Source organism: Astyanax mexicanus, chromosome 23, assembly GCF_023375975.1.
Source record: "Astyanax mexicanus isolate ESR-SI-001 chromosome 23, AstMex3_surface, whole genome shotgun sequence".
NCBI lineage: Eukaryota > Metazoa > Chordata > Actinopteri > Characiformes > Acestrorhamphidae > Astyanax > Astyanax mexicanus.
In genome coordinates this window covers 14,503,815-14,528,412 of record NC_064430.1, presented here as the reverse complement: position 1 = coordinate 14,528,412, position 24,598 = coordinate 14,503,815, and the positions used below count along the sequence as shown (strand labels likewise).

At 38.0% G+C, this 24,598-nt stretch overlaps 3 protein-coding genes across 12 annotated transcripts in view; 1 reads left to right on the top strand and 2 right to left on the bottom strand.

The window, feature by feature from the left end:
* The window catches only part of phf21aa (PHD finger protein 21Aa), a 43,332-nt gene extending 36,005 nt beyond the window's left edge, over positions 1–7,327 (top strand). For all 8 annotated transcript variants that reach the window (XM_022668154.2, XM_022668150.2, XM_022668155.2 and 5 more), the window contains 2 exons: positions 1,017–1,120; positions 1,333–7,327. In XM_022668154.2, coding sequence (XP_022523875.2) covers positions 1,017–1,120; positions 1,333–1,965 — 737 coding nt within the window. In that variant the 3' untranslated portion in view covers positions 1,966–7,327. The remainder of the gene's footprint in view (positions 1–1,016; positions 1,121–1,332) is intronic.
* Positions 6,542–17,004, bottom strand: zgc:110699 (RERG_RasL11_like domain-containing protein). 3 transcript variants are annotated; one of them, XR_007429109.1, is made up of 9 exons: positions 16,940–17,004; positions 16,699–16,781; positions 15,336–15,392; positions 15,160–15,233; positions 14,456–14,563; positions 11,530–11,677; positions 10,309–10,402; positions 8,997–9,562; positions 6,542–7,491 (listed from the first exon to the last, which is right to left on the bottom strand). XR_007429109.1 is itself a non-coding variant. In XM_049471012.1 (8 exons), the coding sequence occupies exons 2-8, from the start codon at positions 16,772–16,774 to the stop codon at positions 9,373–9,375; spliced, it is 747 nt and encodes a 248-aa protein (XP_049326969.1). In that variant the 5' UTR covers positions 16,775–16,781; positions 16,940–17,004; the 3' UTR covers positions 8,941–9,372. The 3 variants fall into 3 exon arrangements, 2 of the variants coding, with proteins under 2 accessions (XP_049326969.1, XP_015460202.1); XM_049471012.1 differs by lacking the exon at positions 6,542–7,491 and having other exon boundaries at positions 8,941–9,562; XM_015604716.3 differs by lacking the exons at positions 6,542–7,491; positions 14,456–14,563 and having other exon boundaries at positions 8,941–9,562.
* A 2,779-nt stretch (positions 17,005–19,783) lies between these two features.
* On the bottom strand, positions 19,784–23,169 carry harbi1 (harbinger transposase derived 1). Its single transcript, XM_007244912.4, has 3 exons — positions 23,029–23,169; positions 21,493–22,204; positions 19,784–21,283 (listed from the first exon to the last, which is right to left on the bottom strand). The coding sequence occupies exons 2-3, from the start codon at positions 22,160–22,162 to the stop codon at positions 20,907–20,909; spliced, it is 1,047 nt and encodes a 348-aa protein (XP_007244974.1). The 5' UTR covers positions 22,163–22,204; positions 23,029–23,169; the 3' UTR covers positions 19,784–20,906.
* Between the last annotated feature and the right edge of the window lie 1,429 nt (positions 23,170–24,598).

The following is a 24,598-nucleotide window of genomic DNA, read 5'->3' as shown; positions in this document are numbered from 1 at the left end:
GGAGTTTTGGTTGCTGCTTTTTATCTAATAGCTGGTAATGATTCTGGTTCTGAATTATTGTTTTCCAGCACCAGCGAAGTTTGCTGGTTTCTGAATAGCCCTGGCAATTGACTGTTGGGTCAGTATGGATATAATTGGCCTTTTGTGTCCACAGCATAGTTGTTTCAGTTTCATAACAGTGTAGCAATACATTATCAATTCAAGATTTACTGTAAATGAACACATTCTTACATGCACAGCTCTGAATTTTTTTTTTTACCCAATTGAAAACCTCTGGAATATAATCAAGAGGAAGAAGGATGATCACAACCATCAAACCAAGCTGAACCGCTTGAATTTTTGCACCAGGAGTGGCATAAAGTTAATCAAAAGCAGTGTGTAAGACTGGTGGAGGAGACCATGCCAAGATGCATGAAAATTGTAATTCCACCAAATATTGATTTCTGAACTCTTAAAACTTTATGAATATGAATGAATGAATGAATTTGTTTTCTTTGCATTATTTCAGCCATTTCTCATTTTCTGCAAATAAATGCTCTAAATGACAAATATTTTTTATGTTGTTAGTACCTTATAGAATAAAAGAAACTGTTCATTTTACTCAAACATATACCTAAAAATAGCAAAATCAGAGAAACTGATTCAGAAACTGAAGTGGTCTTTAATTTTTTTTTCCAGAGCTGTATAGAGGAATGGTAACCGTACCTTTTATATACTTTTTGTACATTTTTACAGTTTTGTTTTATGTAGGAGGTGGGGTTTTTGCCACATCCACAGTCCACTGCCTAGTAAAGTTGAAAGATTTCAGTAACTTAAGTAGCACAAATTTAAAAGCATTTCATTATGCTACTTTCTTTTTTCAAAAAGTCACAGTATTCTGCTAATGACTCTGTTAGGAACATTCAGTGCAATAAGATTCTATCACCAAACTCTGCTAGCCTTGCAGAACCAGAATTAAAGGCTCTGCTGTAGTCATTAAACCATTCTCCCCGGTCCTCCCACTTTTTGTGTTTTAGAGAGAGAGCAGGAGAAGCAGAAGTTGGAGAAGTGGAGCTCTGAACTCCAACAGGAAAGAGAGGAACTACAGCTCCGTGTTAAACAGCTCAGTGACTCCATTACGGTGAGACAATTTTTTCATGTATTCTTCAGATGTGTCCAGATGCACTTGAAGTCATGGCTAAAATACATCAATGTGTACTGATGTTTTTGTACTGTGTGATTGTACATACATACCAGACAACTAACTAACAAACAAACAATAATCCTCAAACCTCAGACTATCTAGATATCTATCTACATATGGCTAATGTTTATTTTTTTTTGTTTCTTCAGATATGCATGGAAAGCAGGAGTGGCGTTCTGGCCCGCCAGAGGGAAATGGAGACGTCAATAAACAAGGTTAAGGGTCTGGTGCGTCTGATCAGGGGCATCCAGCTGCCGTCTCTAACCCAGCCAGAAATATCTTCCCCTGGCTTGGCCAACGGAGACCCCAGCCCTGCTTCAGTCCCGCAGCCTGAGATCCCCCAGGCCTGCGAGGAAGACCAACATCCGACTCTAAAGAGCGACATGACGGACAGTGTTCTTGTAGTAGTCAGCAGCGCTTCAGCAGATCTCAGCGATACCTCAAATCTAAAAATCAGCCTAAACAACAGCAATGCTACAAACATCAACAGTAGCATTTCAAGCCCTGGAAATACCAATCTGCCCACTGGCATAAACACTTCCACAAGCTGTTGTGCTTCTGGCGCAAACAACTCTGCACTTCTCAGCAATACCCACAACCAGAAAGCCAGGTCGAACGGGCCTCTGGATCATGAAGATGGCAACGAGCATGAAGAAAGCATAAAGAAAAGCGCAGACAACAACGATGTGAATAAAAATAGCAATGGTGACATCAATAAAAACAGCATCAGGGATCTGTCTGCAGTAATGCCCATGGCAGAGGTAATACAGGGTGTAGAATAGTACTATAGGCCTCCCACCGTTTACCCTTTTCCACCCTGTATGCCCAGCAGACCCCTAAATCACCCAGCACCCGCATCCGGGTGTCCAAAGTTGCCATTCAGTGTTTCCTTTCTTGTGTCGTCAAGTCTGTAAGAATCCGCAGTGCCATTTCAGATGAGCAGGATTAAAAGTTCTGAAGTACCAGCACCTGAAAACAAAGTTTAACACAAAGATTAATAATATAGAAAATGAATAAATTAAGAGTTATAAGAGTTTAGGATATCACACCAACGCGTGCCTGCTGTAGTTGCCATTGCGCCTCTTGGTCATAAAGATTAGGGGAACAACTGAGCCAAGGCCTTTGCCAGCTCTTTGCCAGGACGTGAGCATTGCTTCTGGTCTCTGTCAGGTCCTGTTGCTGTATAAGAAGGTGTATTAAGACTGTGCAAATGATGATACGAATCACTCTGATGGAGGCATAGGGCTTTTGTTTTCTCTGGGCTCCAAAGCAGATAAGAACAGCTGAGAGGAAATGTGAAGCATCACTTTTAAGCAGGTCTTCCAGGTGTTTTAAAAAGATACACACCTACGTTAGATGTATTTGTCCTATTTATGGTGTCATACGGTGTGCAGCGATTCTGTAAATATTTTTGTTTTTTAATTGCTGTCTTTTTTGAGCAAATTACTCTGTTCTGTTTTTGCCAAATATTTGCCACAGGGACATGTATTTTTACTTTACGGTGATTTTAAATAGCTATATGAATAGCAGAGTTGTATTTGTGTAGCATCAGTATTGAGGACCCTTAATGTAAATTCTGACACAGCCTTAACTTGTGATCAAAATTAAGTGTTTTGAGTGTTTAGACAAAGATAGCCAGTGTGTTGTAATCTCAAACAAAACAGTCTTTACAAATGTAATGTGCCCATATCACTCACCTAAGGCTTATGTTGATAAGGTTATAGTGAGTCAGTCAATTAATTAATTAGGCTTCTGTGAAACTCAACATGGTGACTCCTGCACCAAAAGAAATCTGCAACAAAAGACAAAACAAGATGGTAAGCTGCCCTCTGTATAATTTATAGTTTTTTCTCATTTAATGCAGAAATAGTTCTTTTGTTAAGTGATGCTTATGTAGCATTTTAAAGGGCTTTGGCTTTTGTATTGTTTGACTATATGAAGTGTTGGCCTTCCGAATGGCAGCACTGTTAAAATCACTTGGAGCAAAAGCACAGGACTGTAAGCTTTAGTCATGAACCCAACTCTATAGGAATGGAGGACTAGAGGAACAGTGGAACATACTTTTACCCTGAACCTTCATTTCTTTTCTGTTAGCATATGATGCTAAAGAAGAATGATCAAAGCCGTGCTGCATTTGTACCATATCTTTATAAGGTCTGTATGGTCGTAGATGTTACAGAAATGTTACAGACATGAGCATAAAATATTGCTCGTTAAATGGAGGAAAATTAATTAGTATTATTGGCCCGACATGGGAAATCTTATGCGATAATATCTTTGCTCATGCCGAGTGTGGACCCGCTAGTGGTGGATTCCAAAACACTGCACACATTCCTACTGCATCCTCAAACACTGACATGCCAGAAGTCATGGGAAAGCAGGGTGTAAATTGATTGAGAAACCTGTATAGGTTGTGAGGTGTTATCCTGTGGCACAGCGACAAAGTGAATTATTGAAATGTAGTTTGAGCCTGAGACCTGATAGTGGGTGCCAGAAGAGAACATAAGGTGTGCAGGAATGTAACATTCCTAAATCCACATTGTTGTGGGTTGTGTACTAAGATTACACCATATAAGGCATTACCACAGACAGTGGACAGAGCAGTGTGTGGTAATGGTCGTGACCGGCAGCTTCTGGCTAGAATTTTCCTTGTGAACACAGGAGATCTAGATGGCCTGCCCCCAAAAAAAGGTTTGGTTGGACTGCTTTTAGCTATGATTACGGCACACATTTACTGTGGCATTGTTTCAATAAGCTTTTGCAATGTCACAAGATTTATTTTAATCCAGTGTTGCATTCATTTTTCACTAAGATCTTGCATTGATGATGGTAGAGTCTGACCACTGCGCAAAGTCTTCTCCAGCACATCCTAAACCACTCTTCCACAATTCCAGCCCCATGAATCCTGCCGTTGTCATCTTGGAATATGGCCGTGTCATCAGGGAAGAAAAAATCCATTAAAGGAATAACCTGGTCTACATTTAGTATATTCAGGTAGTCAGCTGACCTCATTTTTTCAGCACATACTGTTGCTGAACCTAGACCTGACCAACTGCAGCAACCCCAGATCATATGCTTAGTTAAATCCAAGTGACAACTTTGGGTTTTTTTTGGCCAGGCAGTTTATTTGTTTTATGCCCTTCCCACAGGTCAGAGCAGCGTTTATTAGAAAACAGAATAAAATCATGAGACACAATACTAACTCCTGTTCCATGACAGATGGCATGTCATTGCAAACAATCACGGTTTTCCACATTCCTCCTTTTATTGACTAACAAACTATTCACTTTAACAAAGCATAAAATCAGGGTTTTTTGTGATATTTAGGTGTTTTTGTTTGAAAACTTAAAGCCTGAATATATAGAGTAATAGTTAGCATTGTGAATCGTCACACAGCCTCTCACACACACTCTTATTATTGACTGTTCAGTTTCCTATCCAACATGGAAAATAACAGCATATACCAGTAGTCCAGTAATCAGTCGCTGGGCAAGACTCCTAGCATTCTCGTTACATGCATATGCCATTATTATAAGATGCTTCGGATAGGAATGCTTAATGTTAAGGTTTACAGAATCGGCATGCGTTCTTTAGGTTTAAATCACTTCAAATGCAAAAAAGCGCTATTACTGAGTTACTGTTTTTTATCAGCTCTATCTGTTCTCGTTTTTCATATCGTTATTCCATATCGGTGCATCCATGATACAGGACTTGTGCGAGTGGATGATATCTCATGAATTTTAATGTTGACAAGGAAGCACAACAGATCATGTGGTGATGCAAATATTAATATAAATATAATCGTGATGCAGGTCTGTAGATAAAATAGAAATAGAACTGATTATGTTGATAAGTTGGAAATGTCAGCAGTGTGTGTGTGTGTGTGTGTGTGTGTGTGTGTGTGTGTGAGTGTGTGAAGCACTACTTGGGCAGTCAGCTGCTGTCCTGTACTGCTGTAGTCCTTCTGAAGCGGTTGCCTTAAGATGATATTGTGTGTGATCTCCCTGCATTGAGGGGCATCTGTGTCAACATTATGGCAACATGATGTATTTATGTATGTGTGTATCTGTGTGTGTGTCTGTGTGCACATGCCGACGATTCTCTGCAGGAAACATGACCTCTTTTCAGTTGCACAATCATCAGATGTTTAGTTTGTGTCCGTCACACGTGTGGTTTAGTGGCCAGTGCCTAATCTGTCTGGGGTGTTTTGAGTTTTGTTTACGAGGCCTATGTAGACCTGTAGTTTGAAAATGCTAATGCTAATGTTGTTGCACTTTTTTGAGTTTGGACAATTTCTCAGTTCTTGTTCTTGTTTTTGTTCGTTTTTGTTTGCTTGTTTGTGGTGATGTTGTTGTCTTCATCTCATGGCTCATGTGGATTAATTTAAAATTAATCTATCTTAAAGCAACCCAGCTGAGTTGATTGTTGTGGCTCTGAGCCGCCTGAGATCTCGCTTGAGATGAGCGAGACGAACAAACATACCGGTACTAGCATTAGCTGGTAGCTGGGGTTTTTTTTTTAAATGCAGGTACACAATTTTTTGGGGCCCTTTTGACCTGTTTACACTTGGTCAGTTCATGTGAATTAGTATCTGGATTGTATCTGTATCTGACTGCATTTTAGCCACACACATTTAGTGTAGACTTGGTGGTTAAATGTGGTCTCAAACCAACACATGGAGTGGTTGGATGACTTGCATCTGTTTTAAATGCGTCTTTGGTGTGTTTACACTTGCATTTTTATGTGACTCGGTCTTATCCAGATATAATCTGGAAAGTCTGAATGCAAAATATTGACTGTTCAGGTTTCTGTCCATGTGGAAAACCACAGTATATACCAACGATCCAATAATAATAATAATAGTAATAATAATAATAATAATAATAATAATAATAATAATAATAACTAACAATAATTAAAAGGGTCTTGGTTGTGTTTACACTTGCACATTTACACTTTTCATGTGGTTTAAACTTAACCAGATAAATTCCTAATATTCTGAACACATGAAGTGACCAAATGTAATGAAGTCTTTTCTGCAGAGTAGTAAAAGAAGTGGACAGAAGATAAAGGTCAGTTTTAAGCAAGACAAAACTGAAAAAGGGAAAAGAAGAATAACTACAAATGTGAAAATTCATCCTTAATCTTTCTACAGCTGAGATAAATACAATCTCAGTTGTGAATGAACATGTGGCTCATGTGTATTTTTCAGAAATCTACAGAAGAATGGTTCTTAATGTCTTTTTGCTATGTTGATGTTGAAATATCGGATATAATAGAAGTGTGTTTGGGGTGGGAGGGGGGGGTTTGAGAGTTTGCCCATTAAATCTGGTATTTGCAAATGTCATGTTCAGCCCCGTGGTTTGGGTCAGATTCCAGGTATTGCTTATGGGTCTGAACATTTGTGTCTGGATGTTTTTAAATCTGTAGTGTGCAAAAGTGTGGAACGTCTGCATCTGAGTTATTTACACTAGAGGATAAGTGTTTGTGTCCTTTCAACCGTCCCTCAAGTGATTAAAAAAATAGTTTAAAAAAGGTTTCCTGATCAGCTTGGCCCTCGTCACTCTGTTCAGTTGGATGTTGCCGAGCGGTCAGGTCCTCCGTTGGCACTTCTTTTCTTTTTTCTTTCTTTTTTTTATTGTGCGTCATCCTCCTCCTTCCTTTTGACCATTACCTCATTCACACACAACCCAATCAAAGGCCTTTCATCCATAAGGACACTGGAAGTCAATCAGATATGGATTATTGCACAGAAATAACACACAAATTAGCAGTGGTACACCTGATGTGCTGAACAATTTATAAAGTGTTTAATATGCGATTTACATAGTTCTCTTGTAAAAAAAAAAACAAAAGTGTCAAGTATTTTTTCATAATGGTTTTAAAGATGATGTGACTGCTTTTGGTTTATTTACTTAAACACTTTATACGTTACCTGTTACTCGTCGGTCTTGGTTGTTCGGTGCTGCCCGATGTTGATTTGTTTGCTTCCCTCATAGACTCCACGTTCTTTCTCTCGTAACTTATTTAAATGCACAGGTACATGTCTTACTTCATGTTGAAGGAGGTGGATGTTTTAGGAGCATTTGATCAATTTGTATTTATTAATTTTTACCATTTTGCTAATTAAAACTATAAAGTCCAGCACTGCTGTATTTGTGTATTGTTTATTTGCCTGGGTCTCAGTCTGCTTCAGCGGTTGCCAGATATTTCAAGCTGTAAGAACTGACATTATGCCAGCCTTTCCATGTCAGCTGTGTACCCACATTAATCTGCAATCATTCTTGTATGCTTGTTCAGTATCAGATCTAAAGAAAAAGAAGAAGCATTGGATACATGTTTTTATTTGACATATTTTAAACAACGCCAAATATATATATATATATATATATATATATATATATATATATATATAAGATACATTATTTTACCTCATTCTCAAATTGAGACAGGGCAATTAAGAATTAGTAATGAGGAATAGAAACAAAATGATGTGATTACAAACTGCATTAATGCTGGAGAACTGCTGTCCATCCTTGCTTCTGTAGTGGAGTGCTGAAGTTTAGTAAACTAGCTGCTGGATAACTAGTTAACTTTAGAGGATTGTATGTGTTCAGAAAGGGGGCAGGTGGCACAGCAATTAACTTATATTGTCCATTCCTTAACTCTCTTCCTTAACCCTCTGTCAACAGATGCACCTCGCCCAAACATTTTTACCACCTTATCTCCAAATCTCTGTGTAAATGCTGATATTGAATACTAGCTAGCTAAAATAAAAGTGGTTTGGGACAAATTTAGGCAATGATACTGGTGAAGAAATGGTACTAAACTAAACTGAGGGAAACATTTTTTGTGGTCCGAACACAACGAAATTTGTTCACAAGGAGAAAATTATCCACTCCAAAAAAATCAGTACACAAACCATTGAACCAAAACCAATAACTGGTCAAAAACAAAAGATATAAAAATTAAATGTGCTTTAACTATGGTGTGATCAAAACGAAACAATGTTTTCCGACTGAAAGTAAAACCAATGAGAATGAGAGTTCTTGTTTTAGCCAATAAGAAAATAGGAACGCTCTAGACTCATAAATGCCCCTGGCTGCAGGCCAACCCAGTATTCTTTTTTTTTTTTAATATAAATACTATATTACTATAGATCAGGGGTGTCCAAACTTTTTTTTTTTTTTTCACGGGCCACAGACTCTATAATAAAACAAATAATGAAATATACCACTTTATCTTTATCTTTGACAGTGTTGTGTAAACTAAGATTTTTCAAATTGATGCTTAATTTCATGATGTCTTTTAATATTAAACTCCTTAACTACGGCAACTTTAAAATAAAATTAAAAGTTTACAGGAACGCCTCTAGCTGCATTCCAACCCTATTGACATTTGTGGCTTTTCTTGGTCGCTTGTGCTGCCACTTTGCCAGGGATTCCCATAGCTCTCTGTTTGAAGGGTCATATAGCCCTAATACTTCCCTATACCCCTGTAGACTAACAAGAATAAGCACACCCTACCACCAAAAAAACGAGGGATAGGGCCAAGGGGTGAAATGGGACTGGGCCCAGGTCCCTTTCTAAATTAAGTTTACACAATTGTTACTCTAAATTCCTCCAGACTGCCTTTAATTCCATTTGTTTTGCTTGTTATCCTTGACATTTAAATGTCATAGCGAAGCATATGACTCATAGGCTGGTTGCGTTTTAAAAGAAGATAAAACTGATTTATTACAAGATTGTTAAAAGCCATTTACTTTGCATTGACTTTATTGTGCACACACAATTTTTGAAAACAATTCACTTACACAACTGTCCTTCTTAATCTTGTCTTCTCAATCAGGATTCTATAAACGTTAGCTTTCCAATAGCTTTGCAGCACATCCAGTGGTAAAAGTTCTGCTTTTGTGAGTGGAATCATCATCACCATCATCACCACGAGTGGACAAGAGAGTGAGAGTAAACTTCTGTATCCATAAACAGTTCTATACTTTGGGGGGGAAAGGTATTCCAGACATCCCACTGCAAATTAAAACACTGTATTCCTTGCTAGTGCCTGGATTTCCTTGGGTGGTTTAAAGTTGGTTCTCAAGCAGTCCTTGAGCAGAATACTGATCATCTCTCTGATCCACAGAGACAGAGCAGTGGTCCAGAAAAAGCAGAGATCAGCTGTGAACAGTCTGGTCACCACTGCATGGTTTTGCTGCGTGTCAGTTTGTTCTTCAGCACATGGCGCATCTGCAGCACACGTGAACGCTTATCCATGGCCAGCAGATGCCGCTGGAACTCCAGACGCACCTCTCTTATCAGCTGCCCGAATGCTGCCTCCACTGCTGAGGAGCCCTCTGCCACCGAGACCTCAAAGAAACTACACCTGTAACGTTCAGATAAACAGCGTGTTAATAAACTACACCTGTAACGTTCAGATAAACAGCGTGTTAATAAACTACACCTGTAACGTTCAGATAAACAGCGTGTTAATAAACTACGCCTGTAACGTTCGGATAAACAGCGTGTTAATAAACTACGCCTGTAACGTTCGGATAAACAGCGTGTTAATAAACTACGCCTGTAACGTTCGGATAAACAGCGTGTTAATAAACTACGCCTGTAAGGTTCGGATAAACAGCGTGTTAATAAACTACGCCTGTAACGTTCAGATAAACAGCGTGTTAATAAACTACGCCTGTAACATTTAGATAAATAGCGTGTAAATAAACTACACCCATAACATTTAGATTAATAGCATACACTACACCTGCAGCATCCACACAAACAGTGTGTTATCAAAACTACACCTGCAGGTGTAGTTTATTAAATATACTATACATAGATTTCACTTTTTTTCTGGCAATCATTTTAAAATTAGATTATTGTTAGTATTTTTTATATAAAAAAATAAATAAAACAAAGGTAAGTCATAAAGATTTTATAGTGTTTATAGCATACATAAAATAAATGTATAAATGTAATAAAATTCACCTGCTGCATACCAATTAAATGTTTATGAGAAATAAAAAAATGTGACCGGAGGAAATGCTGTCATCTGTTTCTCTCATTCTTCCTCTCTCTCTCTCTCTCTCTCTCAGTTCAGGCAGTTTGGAGCAGTGGTTTACTGACCTCAGATCTCTGGCCAAAGCCTGTCCCTCCTCTGTCCGAACAGCACGCCCGTTCTCCATGTCACTCTTATTTGCTACAATCACTGTGGGGATTCCTGAGTAATGGAAACACACAAACACACAGCTGGTTAGTGCTCCTTGTGTTCCTAAAGTAGAGCAGACCATAATAAAAGTGACAGCAGGTAGGAAGTACATTATGGCATCATAAAAGGCCTCAGTAATGGAAAACACACAGAAACAAGCACACAGAGACATTTACTGATGAAAGTAATGAAACATTATCCCACAATATTAATCCATGTAAGGCATGAAGAGTTACTCACATAGCATCACAACATCATCAATTAACAGTGTTTTCATTTTTCTCCTTTACTTTGACTTTTATGAATTACATGAAGATTGTATGAACTCAATATATTTCATCTTCTCATTTAATTTGTTAAGATTCATCCATTCCTGCAATGCAACTCTGCAACACTAAAGCATTTGCCACTTTAAAATGTTCCCATTCTTCTCACAACATAAACAGCGTTTTGCCACCAAAGATACCCAGTGATGAAGTGTTTCAGGTGTTAATTTGTCCCTGTGTTGCCAGGATAGCAATGAATGTCTGACAGTTACCAGGGTTCAAATCAGTCAGTGGCGCACTTGTGTATTCCTCTGCCGAGATAGCAATGCTCTTTACCTGAACACACATCTCACGTCCAGACCACCATGCCCATCGGTGGAGATGTATACATAAACGTCTTTGCTATTTAAACAATTTACACAGAAGGCGTGAAAATATACTGTTGGCAGGGTGTAACATAGCAATGAGCACTGCAACGTGCGTTGAGCAGGGTGTAAGATAGGTCCCTTAGCCTTTCATGGATACTGCTATTATACCAAATCATGATTACTATCACCTGTGGACATCCCATCACTATTTGTTTTGTTTTTCCCCTTATTTTTAAGCTTAAATTACCCTGTTCTAGTTTTTTTTTTGGAATGTACTGCAGGTGCAGGCCTTAAATGCAGGAATGGCTCGATGAGCAGATAAAACATATATACATATATCTTTGATTCAGTGTGTCTGCAATGAATAAATGTAGTAAATATAAGTATACGGCAGATGAACACTGGACTACTCCATTTAATCCAAGCTCATTCTTACCAACTTCTTCAGAGAACACATTTGTCAATATCCTTTACTGATCAAAAGGTAATTTGAGGTCATTCTCACCAAGTGTCTGTTTAACGTGGTCAATCAGCCTCTTCAGACGAGAAACGGCCTCAAAACTGCTGCGGTCCGTCACTGAGTACATGATTAAAAACCCGTCCCCCCATTTGATGGAACTCTCCAGAGAGGTGGAGGCAGGCCCCATGCACTCCTGTATATTAACATACACACATAGACACACACACACACAAATTGTGTTTTATCAATTGATTGTCTAAACCTGTTAAATGACTTTACATTAACAGACCCAAACCTTATTTTTTGCCTTTTGTGACATAGATCTGATTTTTTCTAGGTCAGTTTGGGCATGCCAAATCTGATCTTTTTAAATCATATTTACATATTAGATATGTAAGTAAACTTACATTCACTGAAAACACAGTTGACAGTACAGTTCTTAACACTGTATTTAAGCCCACACATCAGATAATGCTCAAATCAACACTGTATCTTAGTGTGATCATCATATTAATGTAAATCCTCTATAGTGTAAAACACTCCACTGCCTCGGTATACATGCTTCTTTATTTTTACACAGCTTGTCCAGAAATGCATGTGTGTCCTTAAGAGGTTGCTCAATACAAAACTATAATTATTAACTTATTAACGAAGGTTTATAGGTCCTAAAAGAGAGCCCTGTGGGACTCCGAAAATATTGTATGCTAACCCTACCAGTTCTAAAGTAATTAACAATAGTTTCTTCATTAGGGTTTATTATTTATAACTTTATTACTAGCCTAGAATTCACAGGGATGTGACATACAGTACACAACAGACACTGTACTGTACTTCATTGCACTTCATTCAGTCTGCAATCTTAAAGCAGAACCCCAGTGTAAAATTGACTTTGGGTGTAGTAAAACATGATAAAGGGTACTAACCTTTGGTGAATAGCCCATCTCTGCTCTCCCGCAGCTTTAATAAGCTTATTGTGCACTTTTAAAGTTATCAGTGCCTTAATGCCTTTAAATATCAAGGCTTTCCAGATTCTACCAGTGAGGTGTTGAGCCTGGGTAACGGTGTAAAAAGCGATTTGCAGGGACAAGTGGATGCCCCGAAGCGCCCGTTGTAAAGAGGGCCGGGCACAAAATTGGATCTCGGAAAGCTGCAGGAGAGCAGATGTGGGCTTTTCAACAAAGGTTAGTACCCTTTACTACGTTTTACTAATCCCAAAGTGAATTTTAAACCAGAGTTGATCAAAAACAGCAATTAATCAACACACTATAGGGCAAATGGCTTTGGGTTTCTCTTCTTTCAGTAAAGACCACAAAGATGAGGCTGCAGAGGACACAAGCTCACCAAAACTAGACATTAGAAGACTAAAATAGCAGAACCTAGTGGTCTGACAGGGTCATAAATTAGTATAAAGAGCATAAATCCACGCAACATGCCTTGAGTCAGCAGTCGTACGAGGTGTATGAGGGTGGTGTAACAGACTAGAGTGGGAAATGTTTTTTTGGACCATTACCAATCAATCATCTATTTAATGTCACACACTTCAAAACACAATTGACTACTGCCAGTATGATGATGCACCACGTCATGAAGCAAAAGACAGCTTAAATCCTTTCAGGAACATTATGATTAGTTTATTCCTCAGAATTCTGGCCAGCCATCAAATCTGACTCTGACTGTCTACATGGTCCACAATCTTAAAGCAGTATTTTTAGCATTTTGTAGAATCCATGCCACAAAGAATCCAGGCTGTTTTGATAGAAAACTAAGCCCTACCCAGTTTTGATGTAGTGCTTGGTGAGGATCGATGCAGATTAAACTACTAAAAATTGATTCTGAATCTTTTCAGCGCTGATTCCATTGTGTAGCTGGGACATGAGGACTGACAAATTGAAAGAAACTATTATGCACTACCTTCCACCTTTATGTTTGGGAACACTCAACATTGAAAATCTGACACTGCAGCAACAACAGGAATTACACCAAAAGAAAACATTTTAGCATCTTCAGAACCAAAGCAAAAACAAAATCTACTTAAACACAACTATATATCAGCTTCAGAATCATTGCCATGGTTCAATGTAACAGGATAAATATCCTCTCTAATGTTGCTACTTCAGGCTTAGAATGCCACTAACTGCGCTATGTAACTCTACTAAAGCAGGTAAGACAATGTTCACGAGAAAGGCTTAACATTTTAATTTTATTCCATCGCCTCAGTCCTTCTTTTACTTTTACTTTCAGTGTATCTCCCAGCTTGTCCAAAAATGCATGTGCAAAATGGGTCCCTGGAGCAAAGTAAAAACAATTCTCACATATTGCTGTTTTAAGAGAGGTCACGTTGAGGGAGTAAGTGAGATTAGATGAGGTACAGGCCAGATAATGTTGGAAAATGTTTTATCCAATAATGCAGATGAGGCTGATTCAGACCAGGTCTATGCAATACGAGTTACATCCTCACACTGTAACCTTACAGCTGCTTAAACAAAACCAGGTTTAGCCTGGTTATAAGGTGGTGGTCAGGTGATTCATCCAAATATCAAATTAGAATAAAAAAAAAATAGAATGTTATTGAAGTAAATTGTCCATATTATTATCTGAGGATCACTGCACTGGTGTGAATCCCAGATCATGCTGCTTGCCATCAGCAGCCAGAGTCAGAGACAGCACAATTGACCTTGCTCTCTCTGCATGGACGCTCACTCCCCACATCCCTCCTAGTGTAATGCTGGCCAGCACAGACATCTGTTAGTTCTTGTATTTGGAGCTGGGTAGCTGTGCTTTCATCAGAGTGTGCTGGCTGCCAAGTGATGCTGCTTCAGCACCAGTTTAAAAAGCGGTATTTTTAGTTTTAGCCCTCAACCTTCTACTGTTAAGAGCATTACTATTGATAGGGGAGTTCATATTAGTGGGGACTGGGTAACTGGCCATCCAAATCTTGGTAGAAATGGGGTAAAATTAAAAACAATCTTGCCTCCATCTTCACTTGTGCCCCAGCACAGGTTGGCCAGATCCACAGCAGGTACTCCATGGTTGCATAAAGGCTACTGGGAAAGTGGCCTCTGATAAAAGATACACAGGCCTGAAAGGAATGGAATGGTTACGACAGCTCTGCTTTCTGTCCAGTGTGTGACAGCTCAGAACAATAGAGCGTGTAGGCACCAGAGGAAGAGTCCCAGGCTACAGGAGTTATAGATCTAAAAGAGATAAACCCTCACAGGATTAGGCTTGATGTAATAGAAAGCCTCCCCGGTCCGAATAAAAGGGCGAGAGCCCCTTATTAGGAAATGACAACACATAAGCTTGTCTTACTAGGGTTTTAAATACTTTTATATACTGCATTCTTTATGACTTGTGACACTCCAATAACAACACCATGCTTTGCTACAGTCAAAACACTTTATAATAGAACTATGCATAAGCAAAGCATAAGATCAGAACATTTTATATAATTTTATTTTTATCAAAAGATTAAATATTGAGTGCTACAATGTACTACTGTCAAACATGCCTTTTGTATTTATTTAACCATTGTTTCCATTGTTTACCTTTTTCTTTGCTAGCATTTAGAGTGACCACATCCATAGTACAGTGTAATAATAATGCTGTTTGGATAATAATGCCAGTGTTCTGTGAAGACTGGGTCTGGCTCAGATTTTAAACGAGAACATGCCGTACCTTATTAACTGTGTCCAAAATCTCCAGGTCAATCGTTTCTTTGTCCACTGTTTTGCGGCACCTGTAGGTAACCTCTGAGAGAGGAAACAAAAGCGGATTGTGAGCCTTACAGGGGCAGGTGGGTCTGACAGGTGGCTGGATATGCATGTGTATATCTGTCTGCCTGTCTGTCTTACCCTTTTTATGGTCATACTCTCCAATGAAACGCTTGGTGATGAATCTCACACACAGAGCTGGATTTTAAACACAAGAAAACGGGAGGGGGGAGAGGCATTGTAGAGATGAAAATGGAAGAGGAAAGAGAATAAATGGTAGTAAGAGAAAAATGGAGGAATATTTTTATAGAAAAAGAGAGAGCAAAGTAATGGAGAGAAGAGAAGGGGAGAGGAGAGAATAAATGGTTGTAAGAGAAAAAAGGAGGAATATTTTTATAGAAAAGAAACAGAGAGAGAGAGAGATAGGGTGTGAGAAGGTTTAAGAAAGTACAGAAAATGTGAGAGAAAAATCACAAAAGAAAAAAATATTAGAAAGAAAATAAAAAGAGAGGAAAAGAGATAGATAGAGAAGAAAGACAATCCAGAGAGGTGAACAGAAGAGAGAAAAAGAAAAAAGGAAGAAAATTAAAAGTATAGAAGAGAAGTAAAATGAAAAGTAGAGAATAGAAGTGAGGAAGAGATTAGATGGAAGAGAGAAGTAGAGTGTGAGAAGGTTCAATAAAATAAAAAAGGGGGAGAAAAAACAGTAAGAACAAGGACAGAGAAAGAGATAATATAGAAAAGGTGAATAGAAAAAATCACGAATAGAAAAGAAGAAACGGGATGAGAGAAACAGATTTTAATTATGAGAAAGTTAAAAAAAATATATAGAAAGATAAGGAGGGGGAGAATGAGAGAGAGAGAGAGGGAGAGAGAGATATAGAATAATATCAAAAACAGGAGAGAAGAAAATAGAAATGAGGAAGATATTAGATAAAAGAGAAGTAATTGGTGTAATAACGTTAAAGGAAATGTAGAAAAGGTGAATAGAAAAATGGATCACAAGAGAAAGGAGAAAGAGAATGAGAGAAAAAGATGTCGAGAAAGTTAAAGAAAATAAAGAAAAGGTGGGAAGAAAATCAAGAGAAGTGAAAGAGAAAGAAAATCGGGAAAATATCAGAGAGGTAAAGAGCAGAGAGGAAATTAGAGGTGAATAAGAGATTATGTGAAAAAGAAGGTGAGAAAAAAAAAACAGAGATAGTGAGATACAGTGATAGAGGGGAATATATGAGAGGGTAAAAGAAAATAGGAGGAGAAGAACGGGGACAAGGGAGGGAAAGAGAAACTGAGTATAGTACTGATTAATTAACAGTGCCGTATATCAGTGTAATAGATTAATTAATATTATAATATATCACTACGATACTGAAAAATTAATAGTACAGTATATCAGATTAATAGATGAATTAATAATACAGTATATCAGTATAATGGATTATTGAACAGCACAGTATACATGGGTATTTAAGAGACGGTAAATACAGCTTTGTTGGAGATTCTTTACCAGTTTTGCCACAGTTATCCCGGCCGAGCACCACCAGTTTAGCCCGGGACATTCTCCGCGCCCCGCAGTCTGTCATCTTCAGTCTGGAGGAAGCATGAGTTACTCACATTAATATTCTCCACCAGGTAAAAATAGAGCTGCAGCTCATTTCACAATACTTTACTGTTCATATTTGCGTACTGAAACTGGATAAAAACGGAAATGAATCTGAATTAAAGTGAATTAAAGTGTTTGTACTCACAGCTCCGCAGCTGAGCTCCGGTGAGTCTCTGCACTTCTCTCCTCACAGCGCTGCTTCTCTCTCCAGCTCTCAGGGAGGATCCTACCAGCACTGTGACTCTTTCACCAGCCTATAGGATCTGCCGCTGCGTGCTGTCTGCGCCAGGATTGGTTGATAGTTCTGAAGTCCCTCGCAGCGCTAGCCAATCCCAGCGCAGGAAGATTTAGTATTTGTTTTTTATTTTTATTTTGTTCTACATTTTTACATTTATATGTTCTACATATTTTCATTATTGTAAATTATAAATTGTTATTCTACACAATGTTTTAAGTTTTTTTTAATTCAATAAAGACTTAAAAATAAAGTTACATAAACTGTAAATTAAGTATGATGCACAATAAAAGCAACATCAATTAGCTTGTCTGTTTGTATGTACTTTGATTTTGTACAATGATTTTTAGACTGAAGTATCCGGATGGGATTAGTTTTTAGGGGGTTTCTGGGGTAATTTTCTCTTTTACGGGGGTCCTCTGTGATTTTATTCCCGTCTGGAACAGCCATGTACGTGTTTTTCTCAGACATCCTCTGAGAAAATTAGTCATCAGTTTAATCAGTTTGAGTTTTGTCACCTCGCGCTTAATAAAATAGCTATTTGTTGACTGCCACACACCATAATTACACTTTGGGCGCACATTTTCACAGAGATCCATATAAAACACAACAGGGAGTGGAAATCGAGGAGCTACTGAACGCGATGTCATGAACGAGAAAGACAAAAAAAACGGGAAAGCCTTTTTTTTCAATTCCAGTCCGGATGTAAGATTTTTATCACTGAGTAGAAGTGTGAAATATTTTTCACAGATGTCCCTCTGAGAAACTAATCCCACCCGGATAGGGCTTTAGACTAAATATTATTTTAAAAGGAAAAGATATTGAATAAGAGGAGATTTTTGACTGGTACTGTTTATTACTGATTTTTTATTTTTTTAGAAAAAAGTTTTCCGAAAACTCACCCACCTTCTCTAGGATTGGCTAGTAACTTACAAGCAGGCGATCATATGGAGTACATGTAGTGCAAAAACAGGCGGGAAAAAACACCAGTATTCCGTTCAACTTTGACTCAAGCCTGTTCCTGGATATCTGATTTGCTGAGGACTTTTTGAAGCATGTTTAGACAGATGTGGATAAATATCAGGTCAGGGAAGATCTAAAGAAAAGCTATTTACGCTCCTTTGCTGAGTATCAGTAGCGTATTAACTTCCATCGTATTAACATCACAGCACAGGGAGGCGGGTCTTGTCGGAATATGGGTGGGAAAGGGGGGAGAGAAAATAGAAAGAGATAGTGAAAGAGAGACAGAGGGAGAGAGAGATATAATAGAGAAAATGTGAATAAATAAAATGGAAAAATCACGAGAAGAGAAAAGAAGAAACGGTGAAGAAGAACTATGTTGATTATGAGAAAGTTAAAGAAAATATAAAAAGATCAAGCAAAGAGAGAAAAAGAAAACAATGGTAATAGAACAGAAAAGTGAAGAAAATGAAATATAAATGAGAAAGAGATGAAGGAGAAGTAAAGTGTAAGAAGATTAAATATAGTATAGAGAAGGTGAATACAAAATCAAAAGAAGAGAAAAGAAGAAAGGGATTTAGAGAAAAATATGGTGAGAAAGTTAAAAAATATAATAACACAAAAAAGGGGGTGAGAAAATCAAGAGAAGTGAGAAAAAAAGAAAAGCTATTAATGCTCCACTGCAGAGTATGAATATCATATCAACTTCCCTCCAATCACAGCACAGGGAGGCGGGTCTTGTCGGAATACGGGTGGGAAATGAAACGCACACCAGCTTCAGCCACTGTGGGATAGAACGTCTTCTTCAGTGCAGTCAGTCTCTCTCTTTCTCTCTCTACATCATTTATCTCCCGCTCCGAGGAAAGGGAGTAATTTGTGTCTGTTGTAGGAGTCTCACTGCCGCTCTCATTAAAGAGTCGGGCTGATTTATCGCCTTTGACAGCCCAGAGCGCTGAGCAAAAACACTGCTCTGCTCCTACAGCCCCACCGCCATTCATTATCCACAGCTAAAATTAACAAAGCCCTATTCATCATCAATATATCCCCCCTTCATTCTCCACTGTACCACATTCAGCAGATCGATAACCGGGTCCGAGGCCCTCAGTCTCGTAAATATTTTAAGCTTTTATAAATGGTTAGTCTCTGAGCTGCCTTTGCTTTCACTGCAGGCCTTGGTGCAGGAACAGGGAATGGAAACAGCACATTTTATAAGATAAAAAAAAATACAGCTCTGGGGAAAAAAAATAAGAAAACACTTTAAAATTTTGAGTTTCTTTGATTTTACCAAATTACAAAAAACATCTGGAATGTAATCAAAAGGAAGATGGATGTTCAACCATCAAACAAAGCTGAACTACTTCTCTCTTCCATCTAATCGGCAACTGAATTTTTGCACTAAGAGTGGCAAAATGTTATCCAAAAGAAGTGTGTAAGACTGGTGGAGGAGACCATGCCAAGATGCTTGAAAACTGTGTTTAAAAAACAGGTTTATTCCACCAAATACTGATTTCTGAACTTTAGGAATATGGACTTGTTTTTTTGCATTATTCGAGGTCTGAAAGCTCTGTATTTTTTATTTCATCCATTCCTCATTTTCTGCAAATAAATACTCTAGATGACAATGAGCGGTAGATGCTCCGCACTGTCACCGGGTTTGGTGAAGATGCATTGGTCTTATATAAGCAGACCTCACTGCTCCCATTTTCACTACATTTTCATTGTTCTTGGAAATAAAAGAGTTTCTGTGTAATATTACTGGTACTAAGCACAACATTTAATGAGATAAATGCAGTGAGCAGTTCCTTAATGTTTTTATTATTATTGTGGGCACATGACTGTACATATTTTAAAGTTAAAATCCTGACGTAACACAAATAACACAAACATTTTCTAATTATTGTTATTAAAACAAATTCTAGAAATCAGGTCAGAACTAGTCATATTAAAAATAAAACCTTTAATTAAAGCATTTGAAGCAAAAATTACACTTTTAAAATGAGTTTATCTTCAAAACTCACCCAGCACACCTACATTCTATAAATGAGGTCAGATGAACAAACACACATTGACACTCTATCCTGTAGTGATGCTCTCGGGATGTTTGTAATATGTCACTTAAGGACATGACAGAGTAGAAGTGCTGTAAGAAAATTTACACTTTTTAAAAGATTTGTGACATGTACGTCACCATGTGCCCTTTTGGGTTTATTTTTTGATGTCATTAAAATCAACAAATTTCACTTCCTTCGTCTCTGTCTATTCAAGCCAAATTTGGAGTTAATTAAAAGTGTTTTAGTCTGGATTGCGTTCTAAAATACCTTCAAAGTATTGAGCTCATTGGTACAGTAATATAGACCCTGTTGACACATGGATAATTCATTTAGATTAAGGATTATATATGAAACTCAATTATATAAGGCCCAGCCAAATTAAAAGGCATAAGTGTAAATGCACCTAGGACAAATTTAAAGCAGATACAAATCTGATCATTCAAACTCTGAAGCTGGTCTGAAACAATCGTCATAGCAGTATAAACACATCAATCTCTCAGAGGCACATTCAATAACCAAAACACCAGTAACAATTTCCAAAAAATAAATTTGCATTACTCTATCCCTCATATCACAGTCCTAAGAGAGCAGACCTGGTTATGTTCTCTCCAGGATGATGGTCAGCACAGGCATCTGTGAGCTGATGTATAAGTGTTGGGTTACTGCACTTTCCTTTGAGCATGATGTGATGCTACTCGGTATTGCTACATCAGCAGCAGTTTGAAAAGAGGCGGAGGCTCATGGCTTCACATGTATTGGAAGACGCATGAGATTGGGGAGAAAAGCAGGATAAAATGAATCAGGATACAAACATGGATCTAAATGAGTAGTCCATTTTCATGCTGAACATCAATAACAGTTCAAATCTAGCTAAAGTGATTGTGGATCAGTTCCTGTCTGACTCTCAGCGCCTCCAGGTCCACTTTTTCTGTTGAGTCATTTCCCTCCTCAGATTGGTCTGTGGTGTCAGTTCTCTCAAAAGTCCAGGCATCCAGTCCAGACTGCAGTGAGACATTATGTAGCACGCAGCAGGCCTGAATAATGCGAGAACATTTCTCAGGAGCATACTGCAGGTAGCCTTTGGCTCCATCCAGGCATCGGAAGCGGGTCTGGATAGCCCGAAATGTACGGTCCACGATTTCATGCGTTGCTGTGTGAGCCAGGTTATATCGATAGTCTGCAGGGGTCTCTGGGCTTTGAACCGGGGTCATCAACCACTTTCTCAGAGGGTAGCGATTGTCTCCTGCAAAAGAGAACTTGGTCAAAAAAGTCTCACCCAGACAACAGAACGCTCAGAACCATTTCACAAGCAAACGTTACATCAGTAAATTATCAGAGGTCAACAAACTGAGTTTAATGAGGCAATTAGGAAGAAATGCCACATTCCTTTAGAAAGCACAGGCAAAGCCATGACAACGAGAGACGGATTTCACTAGTAACAAATCATCTCACCTAACAGCCAGCCCTCGTGGTTTACCTGTTCCTCAAACAGCTTGCACACACTGGACTGGTTAAATACAGCCCGATCCGTCAGACTGCCAGGCCAGTGCGTCTCAGCACTCAGCAGGAGCCCTCGGGCATCACACACCAGCTGGCAGTTAATGGAGTGGAAGCCTTTCTTGTTGACATATGACGAATCCTCAGAATTAGGTGCTTTAATGGCTATGTGTGCACAGTCCACAACCCCGACCACATTGGGAATACCAGCCACTCTGTAGAACTCCTCTTTAGACTGCTGCTTGGCTGCTTCATCTCTGTTGAAGCCTATAAACTCAGGCGCCTTCTCGATCAGAGCTTTGGTGACATTTGAAACACAGCGACTCATGGAGGCCTGGCTGATGCCAATTGCATCACCCATCTTGCTCTGAAAAGAGCCTGACGTGTAGAATCCAAGAGCCGCAAGGATCTGAACATCGGGGCTAATGGCTCGCGACCTCTGTGTGCGCCTCAACAAGCCCTCCTTCAGCAGGTCCACCAAGTAATAGATAAACTCACGTGGAAAACCAAATGTCGTCAACAGGAACTCATCTGACACTGTTTCAATATCGAAGCGATCAAGAGTTTTGTGTCCACGACCATGGAGAAGCAGGTCACAGTCCAGAACTGCAATGGGAATTGCCATATTGAATGAAATGGAGGGCAGCAGGCAGGCAGTGGACTGGACCTGTGAAAAAAATGTAAATATGTTATAGTGTAATGACAAGGGGAAGTGTAAAGGGTATTCTCTGGGGTTGTTGGATTAGTAGCCTACTAATTTCCATCACAACAAATGCTTTTTTCCAACTTTAATTCAAATGATTGCAAAACATTTAAACCACAAAAAATAAATACAAGGTTCCAGCATGACAGTGATAACATGTATAGGTACACACTAGTGTAAAGTACAGAGGTTGTATACCATCAATACATGTCAGGTACCTTATATACAGTAAGGCTCAATAATATTTGGACATTAACAAAAACTTTATTATTTGGGCCCTGCATGCCACCACAATTCCAGAGTGATACTCTGATAGGATTACTGACCATCAGTAAATTTTAAGCCATAATTATCAACAACAAAATAAATAACCGCTTCAAATAGGTTACTCTATGTGTAATACATCTATTCACATTTTAAACTGAATTAATGAAATACAGTAACTTTTCACTGATATTCTATATTTGAGATGCACTAGTAATATATACTAACGCTAGCGTTTTCTCCCCTCTAATGCGCACTAATTACTACAAATAAGCTGCTGTTTTAAACCACATAACAAGCAACCTAACCCTAGTTAACTAGTTAGGTTAACTATTGCTATTTCCTTACTGTAATTTAAAAATGTGACACTGTTGAACGTTTAACATGTTAATATTAAAACATTCGTACGGGTAAAAAGCATGTATGCGTGTGAATTTAATGTTAATCCACACCGCACTGTAGTTAATTCGTAAACTAAACACAATGATTTCCAGCTATTTATAAAAAAACTAGTCATACATTACCAGAGCTGGAGCAGCGTTTGTTTACACCGCCATTGAAACACATGAATCCAACAGCAGTCAGCGCAAAGAACCTGTATAGAGGAGAACACCACTCAGCAATCTCTTCCGCTACCAGAGGGGGCGCTCCCGAGTGAGTCAAAAAAAAAATGGGTCCATATGGTGCAATTTGAGCAAAATCAAATTTAGAGAAATTATACTTTTTATATTGAAATATTTACTCATTTTCCCAACACAGAACAATATTAAATGTTTTACTACAATACGACTCATTTATAAAGTATTTAAAGCCTTTAAATAATTACAAACCATTTAAACTGTGAATGGCATGAAGTTCCCCTCAGGCAACAAACCATCTTTTTGTTATTAGCTACACAATTTAATTTAATGTATTTATTTTGTATTAATTTATTTTATTTTTATTATAACGTAACAAGGTATACTTATATTTGTATATGTTTACAGTTATACTATATTCTTACATTGTAATCTTGTTGTAACCTTACTAAATCTTTTTAGTAGAGTTGGATAAAAACATGATAAATAGCATTTAAATAACATCACTTTTTCATTTATACGTGAAAGACAGTGCATCCTAAAGACTTTTATTTTCTCCACACGCATATAACGCATTATTATGGAATAGTGACTAAGGCAACTTACATATAATTTCTTGATTACAAAAGTATTCCTTTGTATTAACAAGAAGTGGTAGTTATGCTATCTAGCGTCTTTACTACTTAAAACTTGTTTGCTGCACAAAAATTTTAATAAAAGTATGTGTTTTCTTTAGTTTTTTTTTAAATGCCTCAATGTATTTTTTTAATTAGAGGAATATTATGGATAAGTAGTTAAATAATATATTTAATTCAGTTTTTAACCGTTTGGCTCCATTCACTCCCATTAGTTGAAGACAGTAATCATTAACTGAGTTTAACAACAACCAGTCAGTGCATAGTAGTTAGCAGTAATGCTAGCGCCTTTACTACTTAAAACCCGTTTGTTTTAGAAGAATGGAAATAAACAGGTAAGCTTTTCTTGCTGTTTTAAAAAATATTCATGTTAATTTATAAAATTGGAGGAACATTCTGGACAAGTCGTTAATTAATATATTTAATTTGAGGTTTTTGCCGTTTAGGTCCATTCACCCCCATTCATTGAGGACTCTCACGTGGGCTCCCTCTAGCGGTTGTCCGTCGTTTTCTGATATAACGGTGAAAAGCTACAGAAAGCGGGTTCATGCAGCTGATGTACACTACATTATTGTGTCAGATCCACGGTGTGGATGATTTATAGATCTGCAGAAGGTTGCGTTTCATAAACGCCCCATAAAAGCAGTTCTTCAGTGATAGTTTCGCTATGATACTAGATAATAATATGAATATACTCTAAAAACTGTTCTAACCACCTTCAGACTGAGTGTAAGTGTTTAAGTTAAGTTTTTCTTTTACTTTTAATTAATTTTATTTATTTTTTCTGTTTTACCTTTTAACCTCAAACCTTTCATTGTTTTATTTTATTTTATTAATTTCATCCTTTTATTTATTTTGTTTCCTGTTTTACTTTTGGCGTT